Source organism: Glarea lozoyensis (assembly GCF_000409485.1).
Source record: "Glarea lozoyensis ATCC 20868 chromosome Unknown GLAREA6, whole genome shotgun sequence".
Classification (NCBI taxonomy): domain Eukaryota; kingdom Fungi; phylum Ascomycota; class Leotiomycetes; order Helotiales; family Helotiaceae; genus Glarea; species Glarea lozoyensis.
Window position 1 is genome coordinate 21,234 of NW_007361001.1, and position 27,090 is coordinate 48,323.

At 47.7% G+C, this 27,090-nt stretch overlaps 10 protein-coding genes across 10 annotated transcripts; 4 read left to right on the forward strand and 6 right to left on the reverse strand.

Moving 5' to 3' along the window:
* Positions 1-1,722: 1,722 nt before the first annotated feature.
* On the forward strand, positions 1,723-2,511 carry GLAREA_02301 (endoglucanase; the record flags this gene model as incomplete). Its single annotated transcript, XM_008087387.1, has 1 exon — positions 1,723-2,511. The coding sequence occupies one exon, from the start codon at positions 1,723-1,725 to the stop codon at positions 2,509-2,511; it is 789 nt and encodes a 262-aa protein (XP_008085578.1).
* A 1,254-nt stretch (positions 2,512-3,765) lies between these two features.
* On the reverse strand, positions 3,766-5,883 carry GLAREA_02302 (GAT-like protein; the record flags this gene model as incomplete). The annotated part of the gene is made up of 6 exons (XM_008087388.1): positions 3,766-4,638; positions 4,689-5,060; positions 5,111-5,146; positions 5,203-5,285; positions 5,341-5,641; positions 5,821-5,883. 6 exons carry the CDS (start codon positions 5,881-5,883, stop codon positions 3,766-3,768), a joined length of 1,728 nt encoding a protein of 575 aa, XP_008085579.1.
* A 1,101-nt stretch (positions 5,884-6,984) lies between these two features.
* On the forward strand, positions 6,985-8,590 carry GLAREA_02303 (uncharacterized protein; the record flags this gene model as incomplete). Its single annotated transcript, XM_008087389.1, has 3 exons — positions 6,985-7,058; positions 7,295-8,036; positions 8,330-8,590. The coding sequence occupies 3 exons, from the start codon at positions 6,985-6,987 to the stop codon at positions 8,588-8,590; spliced, it is 1,077 nt and encodes a 358-aa protein (XP_008085580.1).
* An 837-nt stretch (positions 8,591-9,427) lies between these two features.
* On the forward strand, positions 9,428-11,108 carry GLAREA_02304 (Zn-dependent exopeptidase; the record flags this gene model as incomplete). Its single annotated transcript, XM_008087390.1, has 4 exons — positions 9,428-9,576; positions 9,629-10,295; positions 10,341-10,871; positions 10,923-11,108. The coding sequence occupies 4 exons, from the start codon at positions 9,428-9,430 to the stop codon at positions 11,106-11,108; spliced, it is 1,533 nt and encodes a 510-aa protein (XP_008085581.1).
* A 1,142-nt stretch (positions 11,109-12,250) lies between these two features.
* On the reverse strand, positions 12,251-15,276 carry GLAREA_02305 (ARM repeat-containing protein; the record flags this gene model as incomplete). The annotated part of the gene is made up of 7 exons (XM_008087391.1): positions 12,251-12,431; positions 12,484-12,592; positions 12,642-12,885; positions 13,015-14,187; positions 14,236-15,039; positions 15,110-15,168; positions 15,237-15,276. The coding sequence occupies 7 exons, from the start codon at positions 15,274-15,276 to the stop codon at positions 12,251-12,253; spliced, it is 2,610 nt and encodes an 869-aa protein (XP_008085582.1).
* A 772-nt stretch (positions 15,277-16,048) lies between these two features.
* GLAREA_02306 (Aldolase) lies at positions 16,049-18,150 on the reverse strand (the record flags this gene model as incomplete). Its single annotated transcript, XM_008087392.1, has 3 exons — positions 16,049-17,881; positions 17,939-18,083; positions 18,143-18,150. 3 exons carry the CDS (start codon positions 18,148-18,150, stop codon positions 16,049-16,051), a joined length of 1,986 nt encoding a protein of 661 aa, XP_008085583.1.
* A 1,121-nt stretch (positions 18,151-19,271) lies between these two features.
* Positions 19,272-21,027, forward strand: GLAREA_02307 (Cysteine proteinase; the record flags this gene model as incomplete). The annotated part of the gene is made up of 2 exons (XM_008087393.1): positions 19,272-19,287; positions 19,340-21,027. 2 exons carry the CDS (start codon positions 19,272-19,274, stop codon positions 21,025-21,027), a joined length of 1,704 nt encoding a protein of 567 aa, XP_008085584.1.
* A 516-nt stretch (positions 21,028-21,543) lies between these two features.
* Positions 21,544-22,874, reverse strand: GLAREA_02308 (Osmotin, thaumatin-like protein; the record flags this gene model as incomplete). The annotated part of the gene is made up of 2 exons (XM_008087394.1): positions 21,544-22,374; positions 22,425-22,874. The coding sequence occupies 2 exons, from the start codon at positions 22,872-22,874 to the stop codon at positions 21,544-21,546; spliced, it is 1,281 nt and encodes a 426-aa protein (XP_008085585.1).
* A 2,148-nt stretch (positions 22,875-25,022) lies between these two features.
* GLAREA_02309 (uncharacterized protein) lies at positions 25,023-25,480 on the reverse strand (the record flags this gene model as incomplete). Its single annotated transcript, XM_008087395.1, has 2 exons — positions 25,023-25,186; positions 25,288-25,480. 2 exons carry the CDS (start codon positions 25,478-25,480, stop codon positions 25,023-25,025), a joined length of 357 nt encoding a protein of 118 aa, XP_008085586.1.
* A 400-nt stretch (positions 25,481-25,880) lies between these two features.
* GLAREA_02310 (uncharacterized protein) lies at positions 25,881-26,958 on the reverse strand (the record flags this gene model as incomplete). Its single annotated transcript, XM_008087396.1, has 2 exons — positions 25,881-26,230; positions 26,673-26,958. 2 exons carry the CDS (start codon positions 26,956-26,958, stop codon positions 25,881-25,883), a joined length of 636 nt encoding a protein of 211 aa, XP_008085587.1.
* Between the last annotated feature and the right edge of the window lie 132 nt (positions 26,959-27,090).

The window sequence follows — 27,090 nt, forward strand, 5'->3', positions numbered from 1 at the left end:
ACTAGCTAATCCGGATTTGAACGAGTTCCAACTATCAGAGCATTCCACTCGATATTGATCACCACCAAAATCAATGAGTGCCTCTCACGTAACTATTTTAATACATGCCTAAAGTCTAACTTGCCAATCACCCAGCCAGCCGATCCTGACACTCACCTTGATAAAAACAGATATAGCACTCACTTGCGCTGACTTTGTTGGATATCCGCGGCCCAGATTTCTATCTTTCTATTGATCTCTACGAGAGAGACACGTGCGCAAATGCTAAAGAATTATAGCCCATTCAAGCTATGCTGCGGCTTTGCCTTAGTGATGCTAAGGGACACCAGCACCCTTGATTTCCTCATCAGGCGTTCACAACCATCGCGGGCGCCGCTAGCTATTCTAAAGGACGACTCCCTAGCTTTGCAATTCATTCAAGTGATGGTCGACTTTCCCACCGAGAAGTAAACACACCCGTTCTACTAGTACCACTTGTATTAGGGGTTTTGCTTCCCGTTCCGTTGCGAATTTCTTTGCAGCTCTTTAGTGAGTATTTCTCCTTTTCCTCTCGTGCTTGATAGGACAGCGGTCTCATTATACATTACCACGTTGCGTACTCTTTTTCGTTTGGGGTCACGGTCGCAAAACACTGACGAAACATACAAGTGTCCTTGTAAAGTTCAAAACGCTAGACTCATCGGAACCATGGTAAATGTGCGTTGTTTTTGAATGGCCTTTGTGCATGGACTTTGATGAACGATTCCTGCACGATTCTTGGCTTCATCATCTACATCAAGTCCCAAACTTGTGCTGCGAAATCTTGTTACTGCGCATCCAACAATGGGTCTGTGGTATCTGTATTTGCTGTATCGTTTGATTTGCCGTATGGTGGCTCTAATTTCCACAACGGGGAAATTTTCCAAAGGCAGAAAAGAGGATCTCCCACGTATGATCGGTGTTGGTATTACATCTGAAGCGAATTCTGCATTCCATCCTTGGGTCGCTCGTACGAAGGTAAGATACATGTTTTTGATTCGCACAGCCCGCCTGTCATCCCTGAACATAACACTCTCTCATCATGCCTACTCCTCGGTCCTGTCTGGACCTTCTAAGCGTCAGATATGAGGGAGCAGTATGGGTTGAAAATCAATTATCAACATGTACATTCCTAATATATGATTGTTGTTGAAGAAACGCCTCACATGGGATGGAGCTCTGCCGCCGTCTTGTATCGCAAGCAGTGTCACACGTGATCTGCCCACTCAGCGATTGGCCAGATCGCATCCCTAGTCCCTTAAACACTGCATCTTTAGTTGGCACCTTTTGGTTAGCGAAGACCAATTGTTCTTGTGGAAGGCAAGCAAGTCTATTTCGCAGGAAGACTAATTCCTGACTCCTATTTTGAAAAGCTGTATATATTTCCATTCCTCTTGTGCGGTGATGCTCTCTCCACTCTTCAAACCTCTCGTTTCCATTCTGTACCTTATTTTCGAAAAGTCATTGTTCTCAGACTTGCTTTACCATTCATTGAGTTGTAGTCTTGTTCGTACAGTAGAATAGGATATCCGACATCTCCAAATTCTGTTTTTTGCTTTGTTCATCCCAAGAACAGTACTTTCTAAAAACAACAGAACCTCGATTTTAAAATTTACTACATCAAGATATCAAACCTCAAAGCAACTATTTAAGTTTTGAGATCCCAACACTACTACAAAACCAACTTTACCGACATCAATTTCAATGGCGATTATACCGAAGATAACATTCCTGAACCACCTGTTCCTTGCGGCACTCTGCGCTCATTTGGCAAGAGGGCATGTGGTTCTAGAGAACCCAAGGCCATTCAAATTTCCAGCCTATGGCCCTTCAAATCCTCTCGAGCCTAGTGGGTTAGATTGGCCGTGCAAAATCCCGGCCGGGCACCAAGGCATAGAGATAGATGGGGAGCCAACTCTCATTCAAATAGGCCAATCTCAGACTGCTTCTTTTACGGGCCTTGCGACACACGGTGGTGGAAGCTGTCAATTCTCTCTTCTTCCAGGTCATTCGCCAAGCAAAGACAACGATGATTTCCGAGTCATCAAATCCATCGAGGGCGGTTGCCCAGTCGCCAGCGAAGCGTTAAACATCCAGGCAGGAAAGCCGAACTCTTTCGATTGGACACTTCCTTCTGATCTCGAACCGGGGGAATATACGTGGGCATGGACCTGGCAATCACGAACAACTGGGGAGGTGTATATGAACTGTGCGCCTATCACGGCTGTTGCGGGAAAGCAAACTCGTCTTGAGCGCTTCAAGCCAGCGGAGAGAGTTGACAGGCGAGGATTGAGCGAGCTGCCGCCAGTATTCATTGCCGATCTTGGATCTGCTACTGGCGATTGTCACACTGGCAATAAGAAGGCTCAACAGGCTGTTAAGTACCCTGAGCCAGGATTGGTTGTGGAGCATCCAGAAGGTACTGGAAGACTATTGCAGCCAACTTGCAATGGCAATCGACATGCTGGCTCTGGTTCTGTGCCTTCTGGTTAAGTTCAAGATTCTGTGCCGGGCGAGCTGATCGTGGACGTTTGATTCATGGTATAGCTGTGTACACAATAAATACAGTTGCCACATCGATCGAGAACCAATTTTTCCAGTTGCTACTATGACACTGGGAAGGAGTCTAGACAAGTTCGCGTTTTTGTTTTTGGCGTTGTAGATGGCGAATCATTGGACTTGATTAGGGTTTCGGATAGACATGAATGGAAATTTGCTTGTGAACATCGTCGTCGTCCGTCGGACTTGATAAAATTGTGATTGTGGTTTTCTTGATTTGTGTATCGACATATCATCTGTTCCACAATGCTTCTATTTGTCTATGTTGAACCCAATTTTGCTGCCATAAAGTTCCCGTGAATCCCGCCGTTCAGCGACTCAATATGTAGCAACTCAATAAGGATTCGTCTCTTCGGTGTCGAATGTGCGATGCAAATTGGAGTAGCAGCACAACAGCCTTGGTCATATGAGCCGTCGATATGATACAAAGATCAATTATACTCAATTTCAATCACACATCTCTAACCTGTTAGTTGGTTAAAGATGCGCTTCAGGAGCGAATCTCCCCGTCAACGTCGTCAAGCATATCGTCTCTACTCCTATAGACGAAGCAATGCCTCATCTGGATCTCTTGAGGACTTAAATGGGTTCATGAGCACCTCTCAAGAGTGGTCGAGGACATCGCTCTAAATTAGATGTGTTGCGCAGCCTACGGGCCATATGTACAAAGACGGAATCAATTGCGGGTATTGGATGACCTCGCAGAGCACAACAAGCAATAACTCTCGACTGCCTGATCAACGGGATGGATCTTATCACCTGGAATTAATAGATCAAATTCAGGACCTTCGTTCAACTCAATTAAATTTCTGATATATTCTGATGGTGACTTGTTACATCCACTGCGAGGGCCTGCCCATTCAAGCAATCTAGGTAGCCAAAGTATTGCAGGTCAGTCAAAGCACAGTTATTTCATAACATACGACGCTTCGTGGAAAGTCTAGAATAAATTGGTATCAAGCAAATACTCCTATCCCTTTTCCATTTTCCACTTCAAGTCGGAATGAACTATTGTACTTTCGCACATATGGTGGATTGATCTACAAATTGAAAATGGCCGCTCATTAAAGGCATACGCTAAAAATGCAACCCTAAGAACATCAATCTCGCACAGCCCCTCCTCCCTCTCACTGCGAAAGAAAACGCCTGAACCCTTGAAGTCAAGTGAGGTCCAACAAGTTCAAGAGCTTAATATTTGTACGTTGGGGCTTTTGTCTTGGGCTGGACGCCATAACCATCAGAAACAGTCGTATCTCGAGGCTCTGGTGAGTCCCTTCGCTCAATTATGGCAGCATGCATTGTAGTATTCCCAAGAGAACTGTCTTGACGTCCCGTATAACTTGGTGTTTCCTTGAATCCTGGATGGTACGGTTCCACACCTAACTGGTCATTGAATTGACCAGTAAGCTTGGGTGGCTGATCTTTGGGAAACGGGGGGTTTTGGCTCGAGACTTTACTTTCTTTCGGGTCTGCGAATGGATCTTCAGAATCATCCGGTAGCCCGGTAGGTGCAAAATCACCAGGTGGAGGTACTTCTGGGAAGTTCTTTTTGGCTGGTTCGGTACGTGGTGGTGGTGGTCCTGGTGGAGCGGCGAACCCAGAATCGGTACGAGGGGGTGGTGGACCAGGCGGAGGCGCAAACCCAGAATCGGTTCGTGGTGGTGGTGTCTGGCCGTTCCCAAGACCCATCGCCTTCCTTGCTGATAGAACAGCCCGTTGATGTTGATTCATAGAGTTGTTCAGTTGTTCATTTGTCTCAATCAGGGTCAACATTGTGTCGTTATCCGGCGCAGGATTTTCTGATATCATATATGCCTGTACGCTTCTGCTCGCGCTCTGGCATCGGTCGGCGAATTCGCGCACAAGTTCATTGTGTAGCAGCTCCGAGGGCGGAGTGCTTTGTACAGTTTGGGAAAGCAACTGGGCGGACGTACGGGCTTCTTCGATACGTGATGACAGCTCGTGCGGAGGCGGAAGGCGTTTGGTATGGTGGTTTCGTGCAAAGTAGTTCTGGCTGTGGGCGTTCGCAACCGACGGCACTGGTCGCGATCCAACTGGGCCCTATAAAAACGTCAGCATGGACGGCGTTGCTGTGAAATGTGTGCCCTTACAAGGATTTTTTCTATCCTTTCGTGTTCTTTCTTCCACATCTCATTCAGCATAGCGCAGCCTTCGTCGTTCGCCTTTTCCCGTTGAAAAGTGTCTAATGTTTCCATCAATATCTGCTTGACACTTGGATCCCTCCCCACGCGTAGTAATTCTTTAACCGTTTGAACAAATTTGGAGTCCATGTTTCTCGTAAACGTCCTCCCTGGGTTGTCTGAGAGAATCCGAATCAACATGATAGCATTGTACTGAACGTGCGGTCTGGCGAAGTTGTCTTTGGAGAGGAATTTGCGGATCGTGTATGCTGCCTCTTTCGCAGCGCCGGGAGAGGATTCGCATGCTTCGACAATTGATGGCAGGAACAGCACTTCTTCGCCCTGGAACATGTCAGCTCCAGTAGATCTCTCTAATGCAAGAATGAACATACTGAGCCATTTGGGCCTCCAGACTCGCAGAATAGTCGCTGGGCGCGGATTAGCCGCGCTTCACGGAGCGGGAAACTGGTCTTCGCTGACATACCGCATTTTTGACTGCGTTGGCTTCTGGCGTATCCAGTCCATTTTCTAGCACGGGTGCTGCACTCGGGGGGTCATTGTCTTTGGCTGTGAAGAGAAGTCAGCATTTGGCGTGTATCAACTGTCGCGCCAGTGGTCTTACGTTTGCGCTTCAACGAGCCCATCATGCGGCCCACGTTCATGCTCTTCATAGCCTTCATTTCGGTGGTTGTGCGTATACGGCGTAATTGGAGATATGCAACAAGAGCTTCAAACTCCTGCAGAGAAATGGGAGAAGTGTCGTCGCTCGTTGGGGTGATCTTTGGTAAGTTGTAAGTGAGTCGCAAGTTGTAGGCGGCGGCTACGGCGTAATCGAGTGACCACGGAGCGGGATCAGTGGAGTGGGACGTGGTTGGTGCGGGCGCTGCAGCGGCTTCAGCAGAGCAATTGGTGGATCCAGGGTCCTTTCTTAGCCCTTAGCCTTCCTAGTTGTAGACCTAGACCTACTTACAACCCGAGGGACCTACACCTACTCAATTCCAACGTCGTCTGTCTGGTTATCGCGGCTCTAGTTGTTCCAAACGATGTCTACCTAGGTACATACCTATGTATTTTGGTTCTCTTTCATGCCTGCTCTACACACGCAAGGAGCAGAGTCTTTTGCATTCCCTACGTGGCGGTCAATTGCGCGTTGCGTGGTCGTCATCCCTTGGCAATTCTTTCGAGTCTTCTCGTCTTTTTGCATAGCCACGCTCCATCCAGTCCACAAGATGATTATTACCAAGACACGCCAACCACCTTTCTTTGTTGTTTGCCATATTATTTCCGTCCTTTCAATTCTACGTGAAGGGCATGATAGTCATTGCCAAGCCATGCCTTCGTTGAAGAACGCGTGTCGTGGGGATCGGAGGACAAGACAAGTTCGTTGTTGTGTACTTTTCTATTTCCAAAGAACTAAACTATCAAGTATTAGTCCTGACTGCTCTTATGCTTTCAAGCCTGTTGGAGTGCCTCCCGAATTATCCAGTGGTGATGAAAGTGGGAGGCTGGCTCTACCCTCAAAAGCAGTTGGCTGTCACACGAATTCAAAGAAATGAAAGGACATCGTATCATCATGTCCGTCCGATCTGTTTGCTTGCAACTCCACGTTACAGGTAGAATCATCCTTGTCGATCCGATGCTCTTCCATAATGACAGGCTCGGCCAACGTTTCATGATTACCGCCATTTCGTGCTACCTTGAATTCACGCCGATCATTCTGCCTACGTACCTCTTCTTATAAGAAATCTCTGGCATGCCAGACTTTATCATCCACCTATCCAGCCATCTATTCCCTTGCAACCGTCGACATCGGGAAGAATACGTGGCCCCTCTTTTTGCTGGCTTTACTCTTTCATGACTCAAAGCCTGTTATACAGGTAGCTCATCTTGTCTCTGATTCCGAGTCAGGTCGCGGCAACATTTGCGGGCTTTAATGTAACCATCAAAGGCAGCGAGTTGAGCGCGAGGTGAAGGACATGTTCAACATCCGTACATTGCATCCACACATATTTGCGTCGAGCCGATGGAGCCTGATGTTGCGTAAACATAAGTCGGGGTCGTCTGATGTGACTACGAGATTAACGAGAACACAACACTAACCTGGAACCCAGTCTTTATTTCATTTCGACTTCACTAGAGTTGTGGCGCACTAGCTCGCCAGCATGCGTCTTCGGACATAGCGCCAGTCGCATCGGCATCTTCTCGCCCTCTATGGCCCATCTAGCCGATCGTCGATGATCTCGTTGGGATACGTTCCTCCGTCAATATGTGGCTTCTACACACTGGCCAGATCGAGCTTCGTTTCTTCACCGACCAGGAGGCAGCTCAGGCAGCGGGAGGGTATGCAATCCTGTCTCACACTTGGGGTGCGGACGAAGTATCTCCCAGGAAATACACAAGATTGGCGGCATTCGTTCACGCAACACGCAACAGAAAGGAATGCAAAAGATCATAGCTTGTTGCGGTCAGGCATCTCGCAACGGATTCGAATATGTCTGGATCGATACGTGTTGTATCGACAAAACAAACAGGACTGAGCTATCAGAGGCGATAAACTCGATGTTCAATTGGTATAGGTGCGCGATTGGATGTTACGCCTATCTGAGCGATGTCTCGATCGCACTCTCGGACCATCCAGAGCTAGTGGACCGAAAGGTATCTCAAAGTAAATGGTTCACTGGAGGTTGGACTTTACAAGAGCTTCTCGCGCCATTGTCTGTCGTTTTCCTTGACAGTCAGTGGGAAACCATTGGCACAAAAGAAAATTTGAGCAGATTGATCAGCAATGTTACCAAGATCCCAACCTCGATTCTGCTGAATTGTGCTGTAGAACAGGTTTCAGTGGCACAGATCATGTATTGGGCATCCAAGAGAAAGACCACTAGAGTGGAAGACAGAGCTTATAGCTTAATTGGTCTGTTCAATGTCAATATGCCTATGATTTATGGAGAAGGCGAAAAAGCCTTCACTCGGTTACAGCATGAGATTATCAAGATCTTTGATGACCAAAGTCTGTTTACATGGACAGGTTGGCGGGGAGATCGTGGAGCTGTGGCGAGATATCCCGACGAGTTTGAAGCATACGGAACCGTCAAACAACATCCCTCTTCGCCGGGGCAATTCAAGCCCCGATTTTCCACAACAAACCGCGGTCTTAGAATGGAACTTCATTTGAATTCAACGTCGTCACCAGAGCCAGCAGTTGCATATCTTGACTGCTACTCTGACGACGGGAGATATCTCGGAATTTTCTTGAGTCGTGTTTCAGGAAACTATTTTGTGAGGTCCGGAACTTCACTCTGGCAGGGAGAGCGCGTCGTGTGTGAGAAAGACCCGGTTGAGATATATATAATAGATCCGGCTGTTATCAAGTTCGACATCGAAAGATCATTGCCGTCTAAGATTCTTTGTAAAAAGATAAGTGCAACATTCTGGCTGCTTGCAAAGTTCTGTTACGAGTTGAGAGAGTCTCTGCCTCATACCGCGGAATATATGTGGAGAGGGTCGCAATTCAGTCGAACATTAGACCTTTCGCTTGATTAAGCCGGGGATGTGCTGCACTGCTCTTTGAGCATATAGACACCAGTCATAGGATTGCACTAATCGTCCAGCAAGGATTCGATAAATGGTTAAAGTTGCATAGCGTACCAGCGGAAATGTCACTACACAAGGCCATCCTGTTGTGCCACGATAATCGTGATGAGATTCTAACCAGGGACGCCGACCAGAATAGCTGTGTACGGAGTTCTTTTGGAACATCAACTGTGGGCGTTTCGAAACCTGGTTCCGCACAACATACCGTCAAGGCTATCGCTAGACATGTTGTCGTCGGGGACGTGAAGCAATGCGATATAAGGATCACTGTTGACTAATTTTAGGCTGGAAACTAATACCAAAAAACATGACTGAACTTCTGATGCTTTTAAAGACTAGCATAAGACACTACAAAAACCCTTCAAGCTCCTCATTTAGTGTAGAAGAAAAATTTGATAGGGATATTGACGTCTTAGCTAGAGACCGAGCGCGAAGATGGCTTAGAGGTAATTATCGTAATCTCACATTTTTTTCGGATCCCTCGACACTAAAACTTCCCACCACAAAAGTTTTCAAACAATTATACATTTCCTCGAAACGCCCTTTTTTAAATCAGAGTTACCTCCTCCACTGAATTGGATTATTGAGCATCTGGAACTGAACAGGTGGTGTAGTTACGGAGAAGAACTAAGCGAGCCGTCAGGGGTTAGGCTGGGTTCAACGACTTCTTCGAAATTCTTGGCCAAGATATTCGGTCCCAGGCATCGAATTACAGTTCACGATCGAGCCGTCCTAGCCAGCTGCTTCTACTATTGTATTAAGTGACCAGTAGGAATATTTCTTGTGTTTCAAGACATCAATTACTGGTAAAGCGGCCGTCAGGACACCTGCAGCGAAAGGATAAATCACGAAGCCAAACAACCCTTGGCTCCAAGATACCAAGACATTTTACACACTTACCGGGAATTTCCCCATCTGATTTTGCATCTCGACCCCGCATAATAACACTTTTCGAGAAGGTAACAAGAGATAGCAAGCTTCGCACGCCACTCTAATTGCCGCAAGGCAAGCGATAAGCTGTGACGCAGATCGAGATTGAATGCCTATTAATGTGAGTCTCCCAGATACTGGTTTTTTCAAAAGAACATTCGTCTCTTTGACACGCAGCTGACAAGATGAAAGGTCTTCAATCAATCATCCTGAGTACAGTGTCGCTGGCGGCTGTTGTAGTTGCATCGCCTCCGCTGCCATCATACAATGCTCCTCGCGCTGGGCCGAAATTTGTGACCTCTGAAAACCTTCAGAGGGACATCAGTGAACAGGCGTAAGGCCAAATCTGTTGGTTAGGAATATAAGACAGAAATTAACGAGTGTAGATTGATGAAAAATCTTGAAAACTTGCAAAAGATTGCGGATCGCAACAATGGCAATCGAGCTTTTGGCCTATCCGGTTATGCCGAATCGGTGGACTTTATTAAAGACCGCTTAGAGAAGCACACTGCAACCTCAACGTATTATGTCCAAGACTTCCCTGGACTATTCAGCATCGTTGAGTCCATTGACTTCACCGTCAGCAATGTGAGCTACCATGTCTTTGGATTGACATACTCACCATCCACCTCGGCTGCTGGTCTCACTCTACCACTTGTTCTTGGGCCGACAGGTGCTCCAGGTTGTACTGTCGAGGGTTACGCTGGTTTTAATGTGACTGGAAAAATTGTCCTAGTCGAGCGTGGTACCTGCCCTACTGGAGGAACTCTCGCTGGCCGTATCCGTCCTGCAGCTGCTGCGGGTGCTGCTGCCGTTATTATCTATAACAACGTGAATGCTCATACTACTGCCGGTACACTTTCAGCGCCTGATCCAGACCACTTCGTTCCTGGTGGGTTTATCGACCGCGTAGATGGTCTGCCGTTGGTCGCGAGAATTACTGCTGGGGAGACAATCACAGCTCACTTCCAACAGACTCAAATAGTTGAGACCAGAATCTCTCAGAATGTCATTGCCGAAACTAAAGGTGGCGATCCCAAAAATGTCCTTATGGTGAGCTTTCCCTTTGTAAACATGATCTGATAGCTAATTCTTCAGCTCGGTGCCCATTTGGACAGTGTCCAAGCCGGGCCAGGCATTAACGATGACGGATCCGGCACGACCCTTATTCTAGAGCTCTTCACAGCGTTACAAAGCTACCAAACAAACCTCAAAGTCCGCTTCGCCTGGTGGGGCGCCGAAGAGAACGGACTTGTGGGATCTCGATACTACACCGCCAACATGGGCACCGCCAATGTGACTAACCTCCTCGCCTACCTTAACTTCGACATGGTATCTAAAGGATTCTTCGGTGTCTTCGATGGAGACGGATCTACCTATGGCCTCGTTGGTCCATCTGGATCTGAAGTTATCGAGAAGATCTTCGTGGACGACCTGACCTCAAAGGGACTGTCAGTGACACCAGCCGCGTTCAGTGGTGGCAGCGATTATGCGAGTTTCTTGGACAACTTGAAGAAACCAGTTGGTGGTCTCTTCACTGGAACTGGGGAAGCAGAAGATCCATGTTATCACCAAGCATGTGATACCTATGCAAATCCAAACTCGACTGTTCTGGCTATCAATGCAAAGGTAAGCGTTCCTTCCTCACTAATGGCTTAGTAGCTAACGAAATAATTTCAGACTGCAGCACATGTTTTAGCTACCCTCGCTCTTAATGGTAAAAGACTTATTCCCAAAGCACCAGTCGCCAGAAGTGAGACTATTGGAGAAACGCAGCTCTTTGCTCCAAGAGGGCTGGAGTGGACCGACACAGCTGATCTCGAGGGACAAGAAGGGCATGCTGGAAGTTGCGGTCACGATGTCTAGAGCTTTGCGCATGGAAAAAGACAGAGTGCGGCAAACCTAAACTTATCTAAATTTTGAAGCACACATCACAAAACCTCCTACAGTCGAGCATATTGTCAGTGCGTGAAGATTTAGACGACTGATTATTGCAATTAAGTGGTACGACAGAAGCATAATCTGAACCCCGTAAACCTGTGTTCTGCCACAGCACAAAATTTCGGCCTCCTAGTGAACGGAGACCTTACTCCTTTTAATCTTTCCCCATTGGGCTCGTTGCAGAACGAAGTAGTCACAATTATTATAAGGGGGTTTCATTTCATTTATATCATCTCATCTGTTTTCCACCACTTGGTCGAACCACCACCACCAACTTGTGTAACGCCGAACACTCTCCCAAAAATACGGTAAATACGCGGCTCCTGGTGGCATCACTTGACGCATATCCAGGGACGCCATTTCCGTGCATACATGATCGTTAATGACATGTCTGTCTCTCTTTCACCCTCGATTCCACCCACTTCATTATCCTAAAGCAAAGTTATTGCTTGCCAGCCAGCCAAGCAACCGACAAAGGACTTATATGGTCGATCATTGTACGGTCATACATAAAAGATTTTCTATCCTCCTCCTTCCTGCACAGTGTCTTGTTCAGCAAGAGATTGGAAGAATTACATGAGTTATTTCAGCGGCTTGTGTTTTGGTAAAATCTCCGGTCGTCGATTTGTGGTTTTGTCTCACCGAAAGGATCGAATCGGAGCTGCAGAATGAAATAAACGGGGGTATTGGCGCGGTGCGTAAAGGGGTCGTAGAGTGTTTTGTACAATTGTTGTGTTTATAGTGCTGGTTGGTGATAATTGTGTCTTGCTGTACCGTACAAACTTTTCCCCACGGATCCATTTTTGATTCGCAGTCGACTTCGCCGGAATTCGAGATCTTGGGTCATATGTGTTGACGTAAACGTACAGCTGGACTGATTATGGCTGTGAACAAGTAGAAACGTCGCTGATCGAGGACAAGACCCCTCTTTTGTTGACCAGTCGGGAGAAAATATAATGCAAAAAAATGGTATTCCGCCCCGAGCTCTATGTGTAGACGTAATTGCGATAATCCTAGGGAAGGGAACGCTAAAATGATAATATTGCACGCGGAAATGGGGAGGCGGCTCAGGTTTGTTGGGTGCCTAGCCCGATCTGACGTTTCACTTGTTCTCGTGCCCATCTGGCGGTCTCGATTGTTCGTGTTTGGAACTCGCGATTCTGTTTGGTATCCTTGATCATCGCAGTCAACCAATCTGCTCGATAGAAACCAGCAAATTCTCCATTGGGGAATGCGTCAGAGAGATCACTACAAAAGTTAGCGCAGATGCTTGGAGCAGAGATAGAATTCTATGACATACCCGATAACACCCATAGAAGATCTCATCAACGCATCGCTTCGACTTGGGTCAAGATAAACGGTATTCAGGAGAGTAAATACGGATTCAACATATGGAGTCAGAAGTGCGGCTATGGAAGCATTAGCAAGAGTCAAGTAATACAACACAGTACTTCTTACTTTTGTTGCTGACTTTCATGGCACCGATAATTCCGCCCCACGCATCCATGATACCCTCGCGCAACGAGATGACATAGTCGAACATCTCATACGAACCGTCTGGGCTTGCTTGAACACCAGCTGCCTGCTGAAGAACTTGAGCAACGACTGAAAGATACGTTTCGAAGTGGCCACTAATGGCACCAGCAATATCACCAAAGCACTGGAGGATTGCAGGCTTGAATTGGTTTGCGAGCGCGGTACTCTGTAATATGTCAGGCACAAAATTCGAATCAATTTCTAGACTCAAGGCCAGATCGACACAGAAACTGTAAAGGAAGCATTGCGTTCTCATGAAGAAACAATGCCGACAGGAGAAAGGTGAAGTACATACCCGTAGATTATTCAATAAATAGTTCATAAATGTATCACAATATGGCTGGCATAGTGGACCCAGGGAGCGAGTGATGTCGCTAACAAGACCAATTGCCATGGAACAAAGTGCTGGTTCTTCTTGGTTACCAAGAGCGTTGTAGAGAAATGGTGAGAAAGCCTCCATGTACGGGGAGAACTCCTCCTCCAGAGCGTTTGCCAAAGAGCTAACAGTGGCAAAAACAGCGTCAGGCACGCTAGATTTAGGTCCAGAATTCGTAAGTATCTGTAGCAGGACCGTCATGATGCGATTTGCTTGGGGTGCAATCTCTTTCTCCAGGCGCTGGATGATTGCCAACAAAACCGTGCAAAGACTGGTCTGCATTTCTTCCAGAGTAATCTTGTCTTCGACGCTAACGACTTGTGCTTGCAGAGGTATCGTACTTTCGAGGCGCTTGATTATGACGTCTGAAAGCGAAGCAACGGACCCCAGGCTTTGGTTGGCAGCATTTTGAACAAAAGTGTTGAGGACTTCGTAGGCTGCTGTTCGAAGTTGGTTGTCTGCATCACCGCGTTCGGTGACTTGGAGAAGGCGTGTGATGCTCTCGTTGAAATGTGGAGTTAAGGCATTTTCTTCGCAGCCAATTTCACCAGAGAACCTCTCCGCAAGATTCATTAAAGCCCAACAGCATGACCCTGCCATTTTTGGACTACTGACAAGGCCACCAAAGAGAGAGGCGATCAACTTTGGTAGATGGGCCACAGGGTCAATAGCCTCGGAGCAAGCTTCTGTGATGCGGCCAAGAGCATATGCGGTAGAGTCGGTAACATGGATTACTTTGTCGTCCATCATACTGATGATGACTGGAAGAGCTTGCTTGACGATGGGCTCGATAGTCTTGTCATCTGGGCCCTCCATGATTGCGCCAAAAGCGGAAACCGCAGCATCTCTGTTGTGCCAATCTTCGTGTCTAAGATTTGCCTCGACGAAAGCTAATACGGGAGAGATGATGGAACCGGCAACTGCCTGGGCGTAAAGTTGAAGACATTGGTAGGCAGCTCTGGAAAGATTGTACTCATCATCTGCAGCGTCCTCGTCTTGTTTGGTCAATAGTGTGAGAAGAACTGGAACCACCTCGTTAGTAGCGACGTTGGAAAAGTGGAAAATCTGTCGCAGCTCATCAGGATTCTCAATCTGTCACCAATATTAGTTAGTCCAACGTGAAGCTGAGCCATTCCATACCTGTGCATTGTCATCTTCAATTGCAATTTCCTCCTCACACACGGTACTCCAGAATTCTACCGCAAGCTTGGCAACGTCCTCTTCGTCGCTTTTCATGCCCATGATTGTGAGGCCAAAGAGCGCCTTCTCCATGTAGAAGCGCATGAGCTCATAGTACAACGACATAATCCTATTCAAACATCCAAACGCGCCCTGTTGTATTCTGGTGTCCGGTGCTTGTGTAGCTTCGCAGATGACCTGCATGATGTAATTCCGCTCACCTTCATTTCTGAAGTTGCTGTCTACGAATTCGAGAGAGTCCCCAAGCGCATAGATGGCGGCAAGCCGCACTTCTGCGTTTGGCTCCTCCTTTCTGGCGCCCTGGACGACCGCAGTCAAGATGGCATTGGAGTGTTGAATGAGACTGCTTCGCAATTCGGCGTCCTGACTCTCGCAGATAAATCCGATCGTGGTTAACGAAGTCTGCTTGAGATGATCACCGCCCTCGCCAACATTTCGCACCAATGTAGGCATAAGCTCTGGCCACTGGTCTCGTGGAATTTCGATAGCTGCCACAGCAGCAACCACTTGAGCAGCCGCTTGCCCAGCTTGACTGTTGCTGCTGGCGAGAGCTCCGAGGGTCAAGTTCTTGACTCTCTTCTTCGTTTCCGCGTCCTGCTGCAGCCATTTCTCTTGCAAATCGTGTAATCGGGCAAATTCGCGTGCGGTGAAGGCGTTCTTGAGCGCAATGCCAGCAGCAGCGCGAACAGGACCCTGTGCCTCCTCGTTCGCAAGTTGTTGTACGAGTATTACGAGGTATTCAGCCTAGGGAGATGGTATTAGCAGTCTGCTGTTCGCGCAGATGACACTTGCGGTCAAGGCTCTGGGGACTCACGAAGTTCGACTCGGCAGCTTGTGTGAGTTGCTGTTCTGCGTTGTTTCGTGTCGTCGCATCTGGGACAAGTCAGCATCCTCATCATCCAGTGTTGCCATCCATCGAAGCTCGAATGACTCGCACTGACCTGCGGAGAATGTGTTGAGAAGCACCGAATTGACATCCATCTTCGCGGTTCACAGCCGGTGCGCTGTGAGTCTATTGGATATTGTGATTGCGTGGTTGATGTTATCCTGATGGAGATGAAGAAAGTGCACAGGAGTGAACGTTCGACCTGTAGGAGATTGTGTGGTGAATGTCGGAGGTCAAGCCGTCGAGAATCTCTCGAAGATGGCCCTGTCAGAAGCGAAATCCGTCTTGCTGTCGACTAGGCTTCGCAGGTGCAGCTCGTTGCAGGGCTGTTTCCCAGGTACGGTGACAGCAGCTTTGGTGAGAAGGAAAATGCCGTAAAACTGGCCAAGAGAGTGTTAGAAACCGACAGAAGCCGATGGGAGAATACTGTTTTGCTTTGGTGTTTTGCAGAGTGGAATTTTATTGTCCAGATTGGATTGTTGATTCTGCCCACATAATTCGACGTCTTTCGCACTATTTCCGATGCGACCCTAGTGCCAAATTACCGCCACTTGCAAAAATTAGGGTCCAGTCACGTGCATAATTTCACGCCCCTGATCTACCTCTCTACCCGTAGGGGGGGTACTGGATTGGGTCATGATTAGAGTGTCATTACTGTATTATTAAAATTTTGGTGCAAAGCTTGGGGAATATACAGGAGGTGTATTTGCTAAATTTCACGCATTCAACGCTGCTCAATTTTGCTACTTTTCCCCGCCACAAACTCAAGCTGCCCATGCGCCATCGTGGAACAAGGTCAACATCTGAAACTACCCCTCCAACAATCAACAGAGGTTCGTCCCGCTGTGTGAGCCCCGCAGTTGCACTTTACATCCCGTTCGCCTTCTCCTCTAATATGCTGATGATATTCGAGGCGTCTGGACCACTCGCTGGGGCGCCATTGGGCTTGGGAATAGACAGGTTTGTGTCGCCTTTCGGATTTCTTGCGCTCCGGTTGAGATCTATATCTTGGCTGATTGACGGACCATGTTTGCCTCGGAATAGGAGAGGAGTATTGGGCCGAGTAGTCATGAACTGCTCTTGGTCAGGATTTTTTGGTGTAGCAGGGAGGAAAGGGCTTACATTGCTAGCAGCGCTCAACAAGGCGATTAAAGAGCTCTGTACCACGTCTTCATGGATGCCGACACCCCAGACCTTTTGTGTTGATCCTGCAGCTGTACACTCTACATACGAAGCAGCCTTGGAATCTCGACTAGAGCCTATAGCATGCTCTTTATAATCGGCGACATCTAACTCAATGCCCACTGACGATAATGCGTTAGCCAAGCTTGAAATAGGGCCATTTCCAATTCCCTTAAGTGGTCTCTCTTCGCCATCAATGGAAATGACACCCTCGAATATTCGCTTGAGGTTCTTCGTATCTTGTGTTTTACCTGGCGCAGGCGGCGCGGGAGACATCGATCGATCTGTTCTGATGCTGTAATCCAGCAGGGTAAATCTTGGGTTGTCTTTGATGAAGTATGTCTTTTCAAAAAGATCTTGAATCTCGTGGGATAAAAGCTCTCGACCAACCTTATCGGCATGCTTCTGTACGATTTTGCTGAATGCTACCTGCAAGCCACGGGGAAGGTCGAGCTCAAGGTTTCGAAGAATGATCCACGCGGCTCCACCCTTTCCACTCTGGGAATTGACACGAATAATGGCTTCATATGTTCGGCCGATATCTTGTGGATCAAGAGGAAGATATGGAAGTTGCCATCTGTCATCGTCCGTAGCGCCAGCCTGTTTCCTAGCCTGAAAGCCCTTTTTGATAGCATCTTGGTGAGAGCCACTGAAAGCGCACACCACAAGCGAGCCGCCATATGGCGCTCGAGGATGGACTGGGATTTTGTTGCTGACTTCCACGACGTCAATCACGCGATTCAAGTCCGAGAAATCAATGTTTGGATGTATCCCTTGAGTATAGAGGTTCAAGGCCAACGTGACAAGATCCACATTTCCAGTCCTCTCCCCGTTTCCGAACAGACAACCCTCGACTCGATCCGCTCCGGCCATTTGTGCTAGTTCTGCGGCCGCAACAGCGCATCCCCTGTCGTTGTGCGGGTGTAGAGACACGCATATCTTTTCTCTCTCGGTTACGTTCCTGCAAAAATACTCGATTTGGTCTGCGTATACATTCGGGGTTGACATTTCAACTGTCGCAGGAAGGTTGAAGATGATTGGGTTCTCACTCGTTGGTTCCCAAGCCTCCTTAACAGCCTCGCATATTCGAACTGCAAACTCAGGGCTAGTGTCGGAAAATGTTTCTGGACTGAATTCAAAGGCCCATTCTGTCCCGGCCTGTGTGGGGTCATCTTTCGTAATCGACCTAGCATATTTCGTGCATTTGACTGCTAACTCCAGGTTTTGCTCCTCCGTCATGCCAAACACTATCCGCCGAAAGCAATCGCTGGTCGCAACGTAAATGTGTAGCAGAGCCTTTTTCGCGCCTTTGAGGGAATCAACGCTCCGCTTGATCAACTCCTCGCGACAAGGTGAGAGGACTTGGAGCCAAACATCGTCGGGGACCGCGCCCGGTGTTTCTACGAGACGTCTCGTAAAGTCGAAATCGGTCTGGGACGCTGAGGGAAACGATACTTCAATTTCTTTGTAACCCAGCTCGACTAGCATCTTGAAGTAAAGCCATTTCTGCTCGCCATCCTATAGTTGGGTTCATTAGCTTCTGTGATTTAAGTTGTGCTCTGCGGTGTGCTGTACCATGGGATCTACCAAGCTCTGGTTCCCATCGCGCAAATCGGTCGAGAGCCATCGTGGAGGCTTGTCAATGGTCTTGGATGGCCATTGCCTATCTGGTAAATCGAGTGGCTTGAAGGCTTTGTACTTCTTTGACGGATCTTTAAGCCTGAGGGTTCAGATTGTTAGAGCGTGGCATTTCATACCACCAGGCGCATATGTTCTTACATGGGCATATTGGAATGCGGGGTTAGAGAAACCCGGGGGTTGTAATTGCTTTTTGTGGGAGCGAAGAAATTGAAAAGCGCGGAGGTCAAAGAACGCCTAAGTGGCGAGCGAGGTCTAGCAGATGTATTTATAAAAGCAATTGGTTGTACGTAGAGGTACGGTGGTGGGCGTCAAACATTCTTGAGTCACTTTTCGAATTTTGCTCTCGCGGGGTCCTGTAGCGGGGACCCCCTGAATAAAATCGATAAGATGACGCAAATTGCGAATACAGCCGCCCCGGTATCTGTGAAGACATGACATTTTAGAGGACGATTAATGCTCGGAAGCTAAATGGCCGAGTAGAATACTATTCTAGACGATTTAGTTTAGTCAACAGACATGGCTATGCCACTGATGGTGCAGTTTCGATTCCCCTTAGGTTGTTGTCCGATATTTCCTCTTTCGGTTAACTTTGGGGTGATCTGCTACATAGGTAGGTAAGGTACCTAGCACGTTGGGTTATTTATTTGTTACTGATTGTATACCAACACGAGTATCGAGAGTTGGAAGGAGAAGCTTCTGTAAGGACTTACATAATCATCGGCCAGTATCTCCAGCTATTTGACACGAAAAGAAGGTGAAGAAAGCTACATGCAGCAAGAGCACGGGGAAGGTAAGGCAGCTAAGCTCCTTTACTCCTATAAGGGAGCCAAGTGCACAAGGGTTAACTAGTTACAATAGACAGAAAGCTGTCGCCTTCGGGCAACCAATAGTCAATGGACGTCCTCCATACCTTTTGCTTAAGTTCTCCTCACGGAATAACGAGAGGTGGATTAAGGAGCGTAAATGCTGGTTTCGAAGCGACCCGCGCAGCAAGAATCTAATCTGATTCTTCCAGGCACTTCTGTGTACGTCGTTCGTCAGAGCACGGACCATCTACGCTAGCCTTGCTCGCTGCATCCTCGAAGCTGTTTGTTTTCTAGATTCGAGCACACCCGCTGCTTGTGTTTCTGCTTGTGGTCGAATCGAACAATTAGTTTCATAGAGTGGTGATCCATTAATCAAGCTTCCACCTGTCTTTTGCCCACGCATTTCTTCGAGGAAGAACAGGATCAAATCTTCAATCTCGCGCCCACCACCCCCCGCCACCATGGCGACAATTCCCGGTTTGATAAACCCTTCCCATGCCATGCTCGAGACTGCTAACACTCCATATAGTTGTTATCAAGCATCAGGGCAAGAAGCACAATGTGGATCTTGACCCGTCCACCAACGGCGAGGTCTTCAAGCTCCAGGTCTACTCCGTCACCAATGTCGAACCAGACCGCCAGAAGATTCTCGTGAAGGGCGGCCAGCTGAAAGATGACATGGAGCTTTCGAAACTCAACGCGAAACCCGGACAAGAGTTTATGATGATTGGAACACCCAGATCTGGAGCGACCGCCCTGAGCAGGCCGAAGGAGGCTATCAAATTCGTCGAGGACATGACGGAAGCAGAAGCTGCCCAGCAGGTGGGAGCAATCCCCGCTGGATTGACAAACTTGGGAAACACATGTTACTTAAACTCGGCGTTGCAAACTCTTCGAACTATTCCAGAACTCCAGGAGGAGCTTGTGAAGTATGGTAGACCGGGCTCTGGCGCATCGGCGGACACAACGGCTGCTCTGCGAGACTTGTACAAATATATGGGGGAAACGCAGGAGCACTTTGCGCCCCACGTATTTCTCCTTGCTCTTCGGGCGGAAAACCAGCAGTTTGCTCAAAGGGCGAAAAATGGTCATGGGTACGCCCAGCAAGATGCTGAAGAGGCATGGTCCCACATCATCACACAACTCAAACAGAAACTCTTGCTACAAAAGTCGGATCCCAATAGCAGTGAAAGCAGTGAAAGCAATGCGTTGTCTTTTGTTGACAGGTACATGACCGGCAGAACCACCATCGTCACAAAGCAAGACGAAGGTGCCGCTGATCAGGAGGGCGAAACGACGCAGGAGATTTTCCTGAAGCTAAATTGCAATATCAAAGGCACGACCAATCACTTGAGAGATGGGCTTAAAGATGCCGGAGTAGCTAACATCGAGATGCGTGGTGGCCATTATACAAGGACCTCTCACATCTCGCGATTGCCGAAATATCTCACTGTACACTTTGTTCGATTTGGCTGGAAAGAGCGTGCAGGCGACTCGGGTATCAAGACCAAGATCATGCGAAAAGTAACATTTCCACACGAGCTAGACATGGTTGAGTTCTGTACAGACGAGCTTCGAGCAAAATTAGTGCCAGTCCGGGACAAGGTGCGCGAAGTGCGAAAAGACGAGGAAGATATCGAGAGAGCACGTAAACGACAGAAGAAAATCCGCGACAAGGAAGCCGCCGACGCTGCCGCGGGGATCGTCGACTCTGTTTCCGCATCCAAAAATGAGAGCGATAAAAAGCCCGTGGACAAAAAAGACTCAAAAAAGAAAGATGGCAAGACCGCCGATGGAGACACTGAAATGGAAGACGTGGTATACAAAACCGATGCCGAGATCGACGCAGAAAAGGCTGCCGCGCTGCTGGAAGCCAAAAAGGAACTTCACTCTCTGATCAGCCAAGATCTCTTGGACGACGAAGGATCCAACAAATCTGGTCTCTACGAACTCCGCGGCGTCGTCACCCACAAAGGCGCCAGCGCGGATAGCGGTCACTACACGTCGTTTGTCAAAAAGCAAGGACCGCTCGATCCCAAGACGGGCAGGCGCGGCGAGGAAGATGGCAAATGGTGGTGGTTTGATGATGACAAGGTATCTGAGGTTGAAGCCGATACTATCGCAACGCTTTCCGGTGGTGGAGAATCGCATTCGGCGTTGATTCTGCTGTACCGTGCTATTCCGCTGCCTTCGGCTGATGGGACTTCGGATTTGTAACAAGGAATGACCACTGGCTCCTTGCGGCTGTGCATTTGAGGGCGTTGCATTGCGTTCAAGCAAGTCTTGGAGAAAAATTGGGGGGTAGGTTTGATGCGTAATGAATCATGGTTTAGATGTGTGATGGTGTGGGTGATTATGAGAATGATGAGCAAGTTATAGATAGATTGTTGCTATTGACTCTTTACTGTGATGCTTTAATTTGACGTGCGACCTTGTGAATGCTGGCTGGCACTTGTGCCTAAGCCATTGGATCGGATGTTGAATATTGACTATTTAATGATATGTGGTAATTAGGATGCTAGTAAATCACGGAGTCGCAAAATCGAAATCACTTCTTCGCAATGGGTGGTAGGACGGTATATAATCATTCTTTTCGTCTAATCATGTTCAAACGTAAACTATAGGTAGGTAAAAATACCACACCAAGGGGTATCGTAGGTCATCGTAACAAAAACAAACCAAACCAATCATGCCTCGTCTCATCTCATCTCCAAACTTCCCATATACAACTTCCTACCACAACACAGCCCAAGCAATCACCACAACCATAGCACACATACTCGTCTTGCCCATATTTGACGCTTCACCTCTACTCCTCTCCGCACTCGACTTCTTGGCGGCATTCATTATGATGGTGAGATTTCGCGCATCTTGGTCGATGGCATCCATCCCTTTCCCTACACCAGGTGCGCCCGTCAAATCCTGCAACTGTTGTTTGAAAGTTTTCAAGATGTTTGTGCTCCGACCTTCGGGGCAGAAGACGGTTTCAAACCCACCACCAGTAGGAATAATGAAGGTGCTTCCTTCATCGTCGAAAGGAAAGCCGTATGCGTCAGGGCATACCTTGTTCGATTGCTGAGAATACATATTTGGCATACACACACCATGATCACTATAGGCTCCGGTACAACAGTCCGAAGGCGCATTCGTTGCAGCACATGCCGATTTGCACGGATCAAAGACAGGCCGTTGGATCATGTCGTCGGGGTAAGGGTAGACACCGTCTCCTGGCTTGTCCGGTTTGATAACTAGAAAGTCCCATGGACACCACGTTGCGAGGTCCATATTCGTTTGTGTTGGTTCATAGGGAACGGGATAGGACGCGTTCGAGGACATTCCATTGGTACCAGAAGGTGCGGGATCTGATGCATAGCCAGCAGTTGCAATGCACACAGCATTAGTTAGGTTTGGTGGGACCTTCTGAAGCTTCACATCGTCGCCAGGTAGGAAAACGATCCCAATCGGGATATTATATCCGTCAACGAGAGAAATGTCGTAGAAAGCTTGCGTCCCACCAACACCGCCCGCGAGATCGTATTCGGCGAGACTTGCGGGCGCGACTCCCTGCCACCACACGTTAGCAAATGCTCATGTTACAGCGAAATCCTCCTTACTGTAGCAACACAATTCAGCACGCCTAGACAATCTCCCGAGTCGCAAGCAGCACCGTTGTTCGCTGCGATGTTTGCTGGGCCGTCTCCAGTCGGATTGAAGCTGCAATTCGTCCTCCCCCAGACTCTGCCTTGCCAGTCCTTGCTCACGGTGTAATCTCTGCTTGCGCCGGAGGCCAGTTCAAACCCTCCTATTCCAGGTCCCGTGCCGGCTTGGGTACCAATGCCTGGCCAGATGGTATTGGGACATTTATTCGTGATTTTGAGCGGCGCCATTCCATCTCTCTTCGTAGGAGGTCCCCATCTCGGCGGACGCAGTGTATGATCGGTTGAGAACATGCGATTGGTATGAAACGCGCTCGAGGTATGCAGAAATCCGAGCAGAAACAACGTTGCGATGATGCGTGACGGCGAGGGGAGCGCAACCGCGTGTTTGGGCGTGTTTAAAGCCATTGTGTTTGGTAGAACCATATCGTCGCTCGAAAGAGCAAGAGGAAAAGGGAGAGGAGATCTATGAATCCTCGCCAACCGTGCTCACTCACACGCGGGTCAGGAAGCTATCCAAGATCGGATTCCCCTGACCTTGTTCCCTCGGCCGTTGTAGAGATCTTGATCAGATCATGACGTATCAGAGCGAAGGGGGGCGCGACAGCCAACGAAGTCGCACGAAGCTGTTGTACAAACAAGATGGGGGATGCGAGGATGGGATGGTTCGCGGGGGAAGCTGGTTCGCCTCCCAAACAAGGCACCAGCGTTTCGATCCTGTTCCAACGTATTGGTAGACGGCAGGGAACACGATAAGCCGCGAGAAAGGTGTAGATATTAAATTAAGAATCAACAAGAGGAAGAACGACCGGAGTGGTGCTGGTAATGTGGTGGGTGCTTCATAACATTGGATGGGAAATCATGTTCGTACGGATCAGAGAGTACAGTGCCCGACGAAGAGTTACCCAGTTGCACATCTGCATCGCGAAAGACAACAACAACAACAATGACGTGATTGAGGCAGGAACGACCTTGAATTGTCGAGAACTGGGAGAACTGGGATCGGTTGCAGTTGCTGCTGCGCTGCTGTTTCCCGGGTCGTGCGGGTGGCGCCGAGCCAATAAACATTTGACAAACGTGGGCCTCGTGCTGTCAAACCGACAAGCGTCAAGCCATTTCCTCAGGAGCGTCTGCTAATAAGTCAAACGATATATGCAAAATCTAAAGACGAGACGATTTAATGATCACACGGTTCCATGGTCAAGAGTAATGTTAATGAAGCGGCTTATGATCAACGGTCAAGGGTTATCTAGCTCGACCGATATGGTAATACGTTGTTGTTTGAGGTTTCAATATATCTGATATTACCATTCTGCCGTCAACGTTTGAGATTAGCAGTTCTATTTGATTATTTACAGGAAACCATGTTCGCAACCGATAGGTAAACAGCTTGTGACATTGAAACTCATATTCGCAGCTTTCAACCCTCGAATCATACATGGACAGGAAGGAGGTGGAAAAGAAGATAAAATTGGAGAGGATGTTGATGAGAATGAAGAGGAAGCAGATGATGAGGAAGAGGAGGTCGAATAAGAAGGCGGGGATGAACAAGCAGTTGAGTGTGACGAACAATATGTCACTGAGGAGTGGCAGTTGTTTTAGTTTCGAGTTTAGATCTCCGTTTTAGAGTTGATTCAGTTAGACCAATGCCAGGTTATGTCTTCAGTGGAAAAGGATACAAAGCTCTTTTAGTCTGAGCGGTTTATATCTGAGGTTGTAGTTGTTTTAAATTCCTGTGGATGATGTTGTCGTGAAAATAGTAAGAAAATATTAAACTCTAGCAGAAGTGCTGCTGGGTATATTGAAAACTAAAACAACAAAGCAGGTTAAGACTCTTTCCTGATAAGGAGAAAATTGTGTCGTATCTGGAGTCTTTACAGATAACACAAAAGATCATGGATGACATAGAATGTGGGTTGTAAAATATATTTGTCTGTTTAAGTAGAAAAGACTGGACATCACACAGCTGCTGTTAGTTGTTAAGTGTTAGTTAAATAAATGTCTTACTTTTGATTAATAGAACTATATTAAGAACATTGAAGTGCCATCCTAGATATAGGTATCTCACATATCCAGCTTCAAAACCTAGAATACTCACAAAAAGGTCCAAAACACTTACCCAAAAGTCATTACAACTTCTAGTCTAAACTAAGATGTAGGAAATCTCGAATTCACTCTCACATCAAACTTTGTTTTAAAAAAGCAGAACCTCATTAGCCCCTTAGTCCACCAGTGGACTATGAGTGGTGGGTTACACCCACAGAACTCCGACTAGTGTTTCAATTTGCATTTAATAACTTTCAAAAAAGGATGTGAAATAGTTCATTCCCAGGAATCATAGCCAAATTTTCCGCAATTTGATTGATGAAACGCACGATACTCAATCAACGTAGGCGAATAACAAACATCGTTTTCCGACTACAACTCATGTCATCTACCACAAGCCCCATCATACCCCAACACTCGTTGCACCTTCCTCACATGCCTCTTACCCTTCTTATCAGACAATCCAGCATTTCCCACTCGATTCCCATCCGCAGCGGCCCGGGCCTCCTTCTAAGCACCAACCTTACTCTCCGGCGCCTTCCCTTCAACTTTCTTCTTCTCCTCCAACTCATCCTTCCTAGTCACACTAGTTTGATCGCTCCCACACGCATTATGCACGTTCCTCTTATGAGTGCCTTTACTGTCCTTAGGACCGTCTTCGAAATCTGGATTGTCTGTGAGGCAGTAGAGGATGGAGGAGGGTGGGAAGGCATGAAGCTGCCGCGTCTCGGCTCATCTTTTGCGTGTTTAAGGTCAAAGGCTGGGGGCTCTGTACTTGCGGTTTGTAGTCTCTCAGCTTCATAACGTGAAGGTATATCATCGGGTATATATTTTGCTTTGCTCAAAGTCTTGCCTCCGGTCGATAACGGCGTAGCGGCCCCTCTCGTGGCATTGAGCTTCCAAGTCCAAGGTCCAAATCCAGGGGTTTCTTCAGCATCCTCGTCTTCAACCGCATCTTTCATCATCATTCTCGGTATTCTTACTTCTAATCTTCTCTTCTTCGCTTGCTTCACGTTCCAACCCTGCATAGGTTGAATCGGATTCTTATTAAACAATTGCTCGAAAACCTCACCATGACTCTTTATCTCTGTATACTCCCTACTTCCTTACACTAACAGAATCTTCTCCCCGACCCCAAACCCAGTTAGTGGTCCTAAATACACTCTATCCCAATTGACATAGCCAAACTACCAGAATTCATAGCTATAGCCGCCCAGCAGCTTCGCTTTCGAACCATTAATAATCGGATACTCCCTACCTTCTTCCCCGTCTTCTCATTCAAGAAGAACTTTCCAACCTGCGCGTTATCAATATCTATCAACCAATCTACCTTCGCCAACACACACAAAAGCGTAAGATCATCGATTTTCACACCCTCTTGACCGTGGCTCCCACCACAGCAGCATGTGTACCCATGAACCAGCACTGAATCAGTGTCGGCGGATCCGCTTTTATCATTCCCTCGGGCGCAAAATCCCACATCACAGGAAAGAATTCGGTTCGACGCTCTGTCAGGGCAATAGCGTGGTATGCGTGGAGGATCTTCTCGTTTAGCGGTGCTGCTAACACGAAGGCGTCTAGGTCGGAAAGAAGCGCGGAAACACTGACCCAGACACCTAGCTCGGTAACTTCGACTTCCTTGACTAGGGCAAAAAAGGCCTCGGTGCTTCTGGTGGCTTGGTTCCATATTCTTTGATGTCTTTGCCCTTTTCTCTTTTCTACAGGTTGTCTATCTTGACTGCATTTGCTAGCCTTTCCCCTGCTAGAGCAGCGGCTTTGGTAGCTGTTGGTTTAACCAACTTTGCACTTTTCTAAGGTTTTTGGGCTCTCTTGGGCTTTTTTACCTTTCGGATTACTGAACTATTTGGCATTCTTAATTGATCTTGTTAGCCATTCCATAAAATCAATGTCCACAAGAAAGAGGTTTCCGATTTACCAAAACACCAAAAGTTATAATAAGCGAAGCAAAGATTCTGGCCGTATACGCACCTCTCGGAACCCCCCCACCAAAAACTAATACCCTTCTCATGAAATCCGCAAAGAGCCAGCCAAAGCGCGGCCACATTTTCCACGCTACCTATTTACTCGACACCTATTAGTTCCCTTCTCTTCAGTACTCTAAATCAAATCTCGCTTATCTCTAAGGGGTCAATCCCTCACCAATACCCACCCATACTAATAAGTCCTTCAAGTTGGCCGAAACGTCAGGAACAAGACCCTTAACCTCGCCTTTACCAATCTTTGGCGATGTCCCTAGCCCTTGCTGGTAGAATACCAATCGCGGGGTTTCATCCGGTACTTTGTCGTTTACGCATTGGAAGAGACTAAAGACGTTAGTATGCCCCTTTTTCACATCCGTGTTGTCATCGTTGGACGTTCCGTCGCAGAAGACGAAGATGGATTTTGGTACCGAGGGAAGTTTGAATGTGCTTGCTTTGGGTGGCATGACGATGATAGTAGTTTGCAAGTTGTACTAGGTCTTTGTTTGGTTTGAGTGGAGGAAGATCAGCTTTAGAGAGTTGGATGTCGGGCCCTGTGGTTCAAAAAATGAAATGGACTTATACCCAAACCCAAAGTT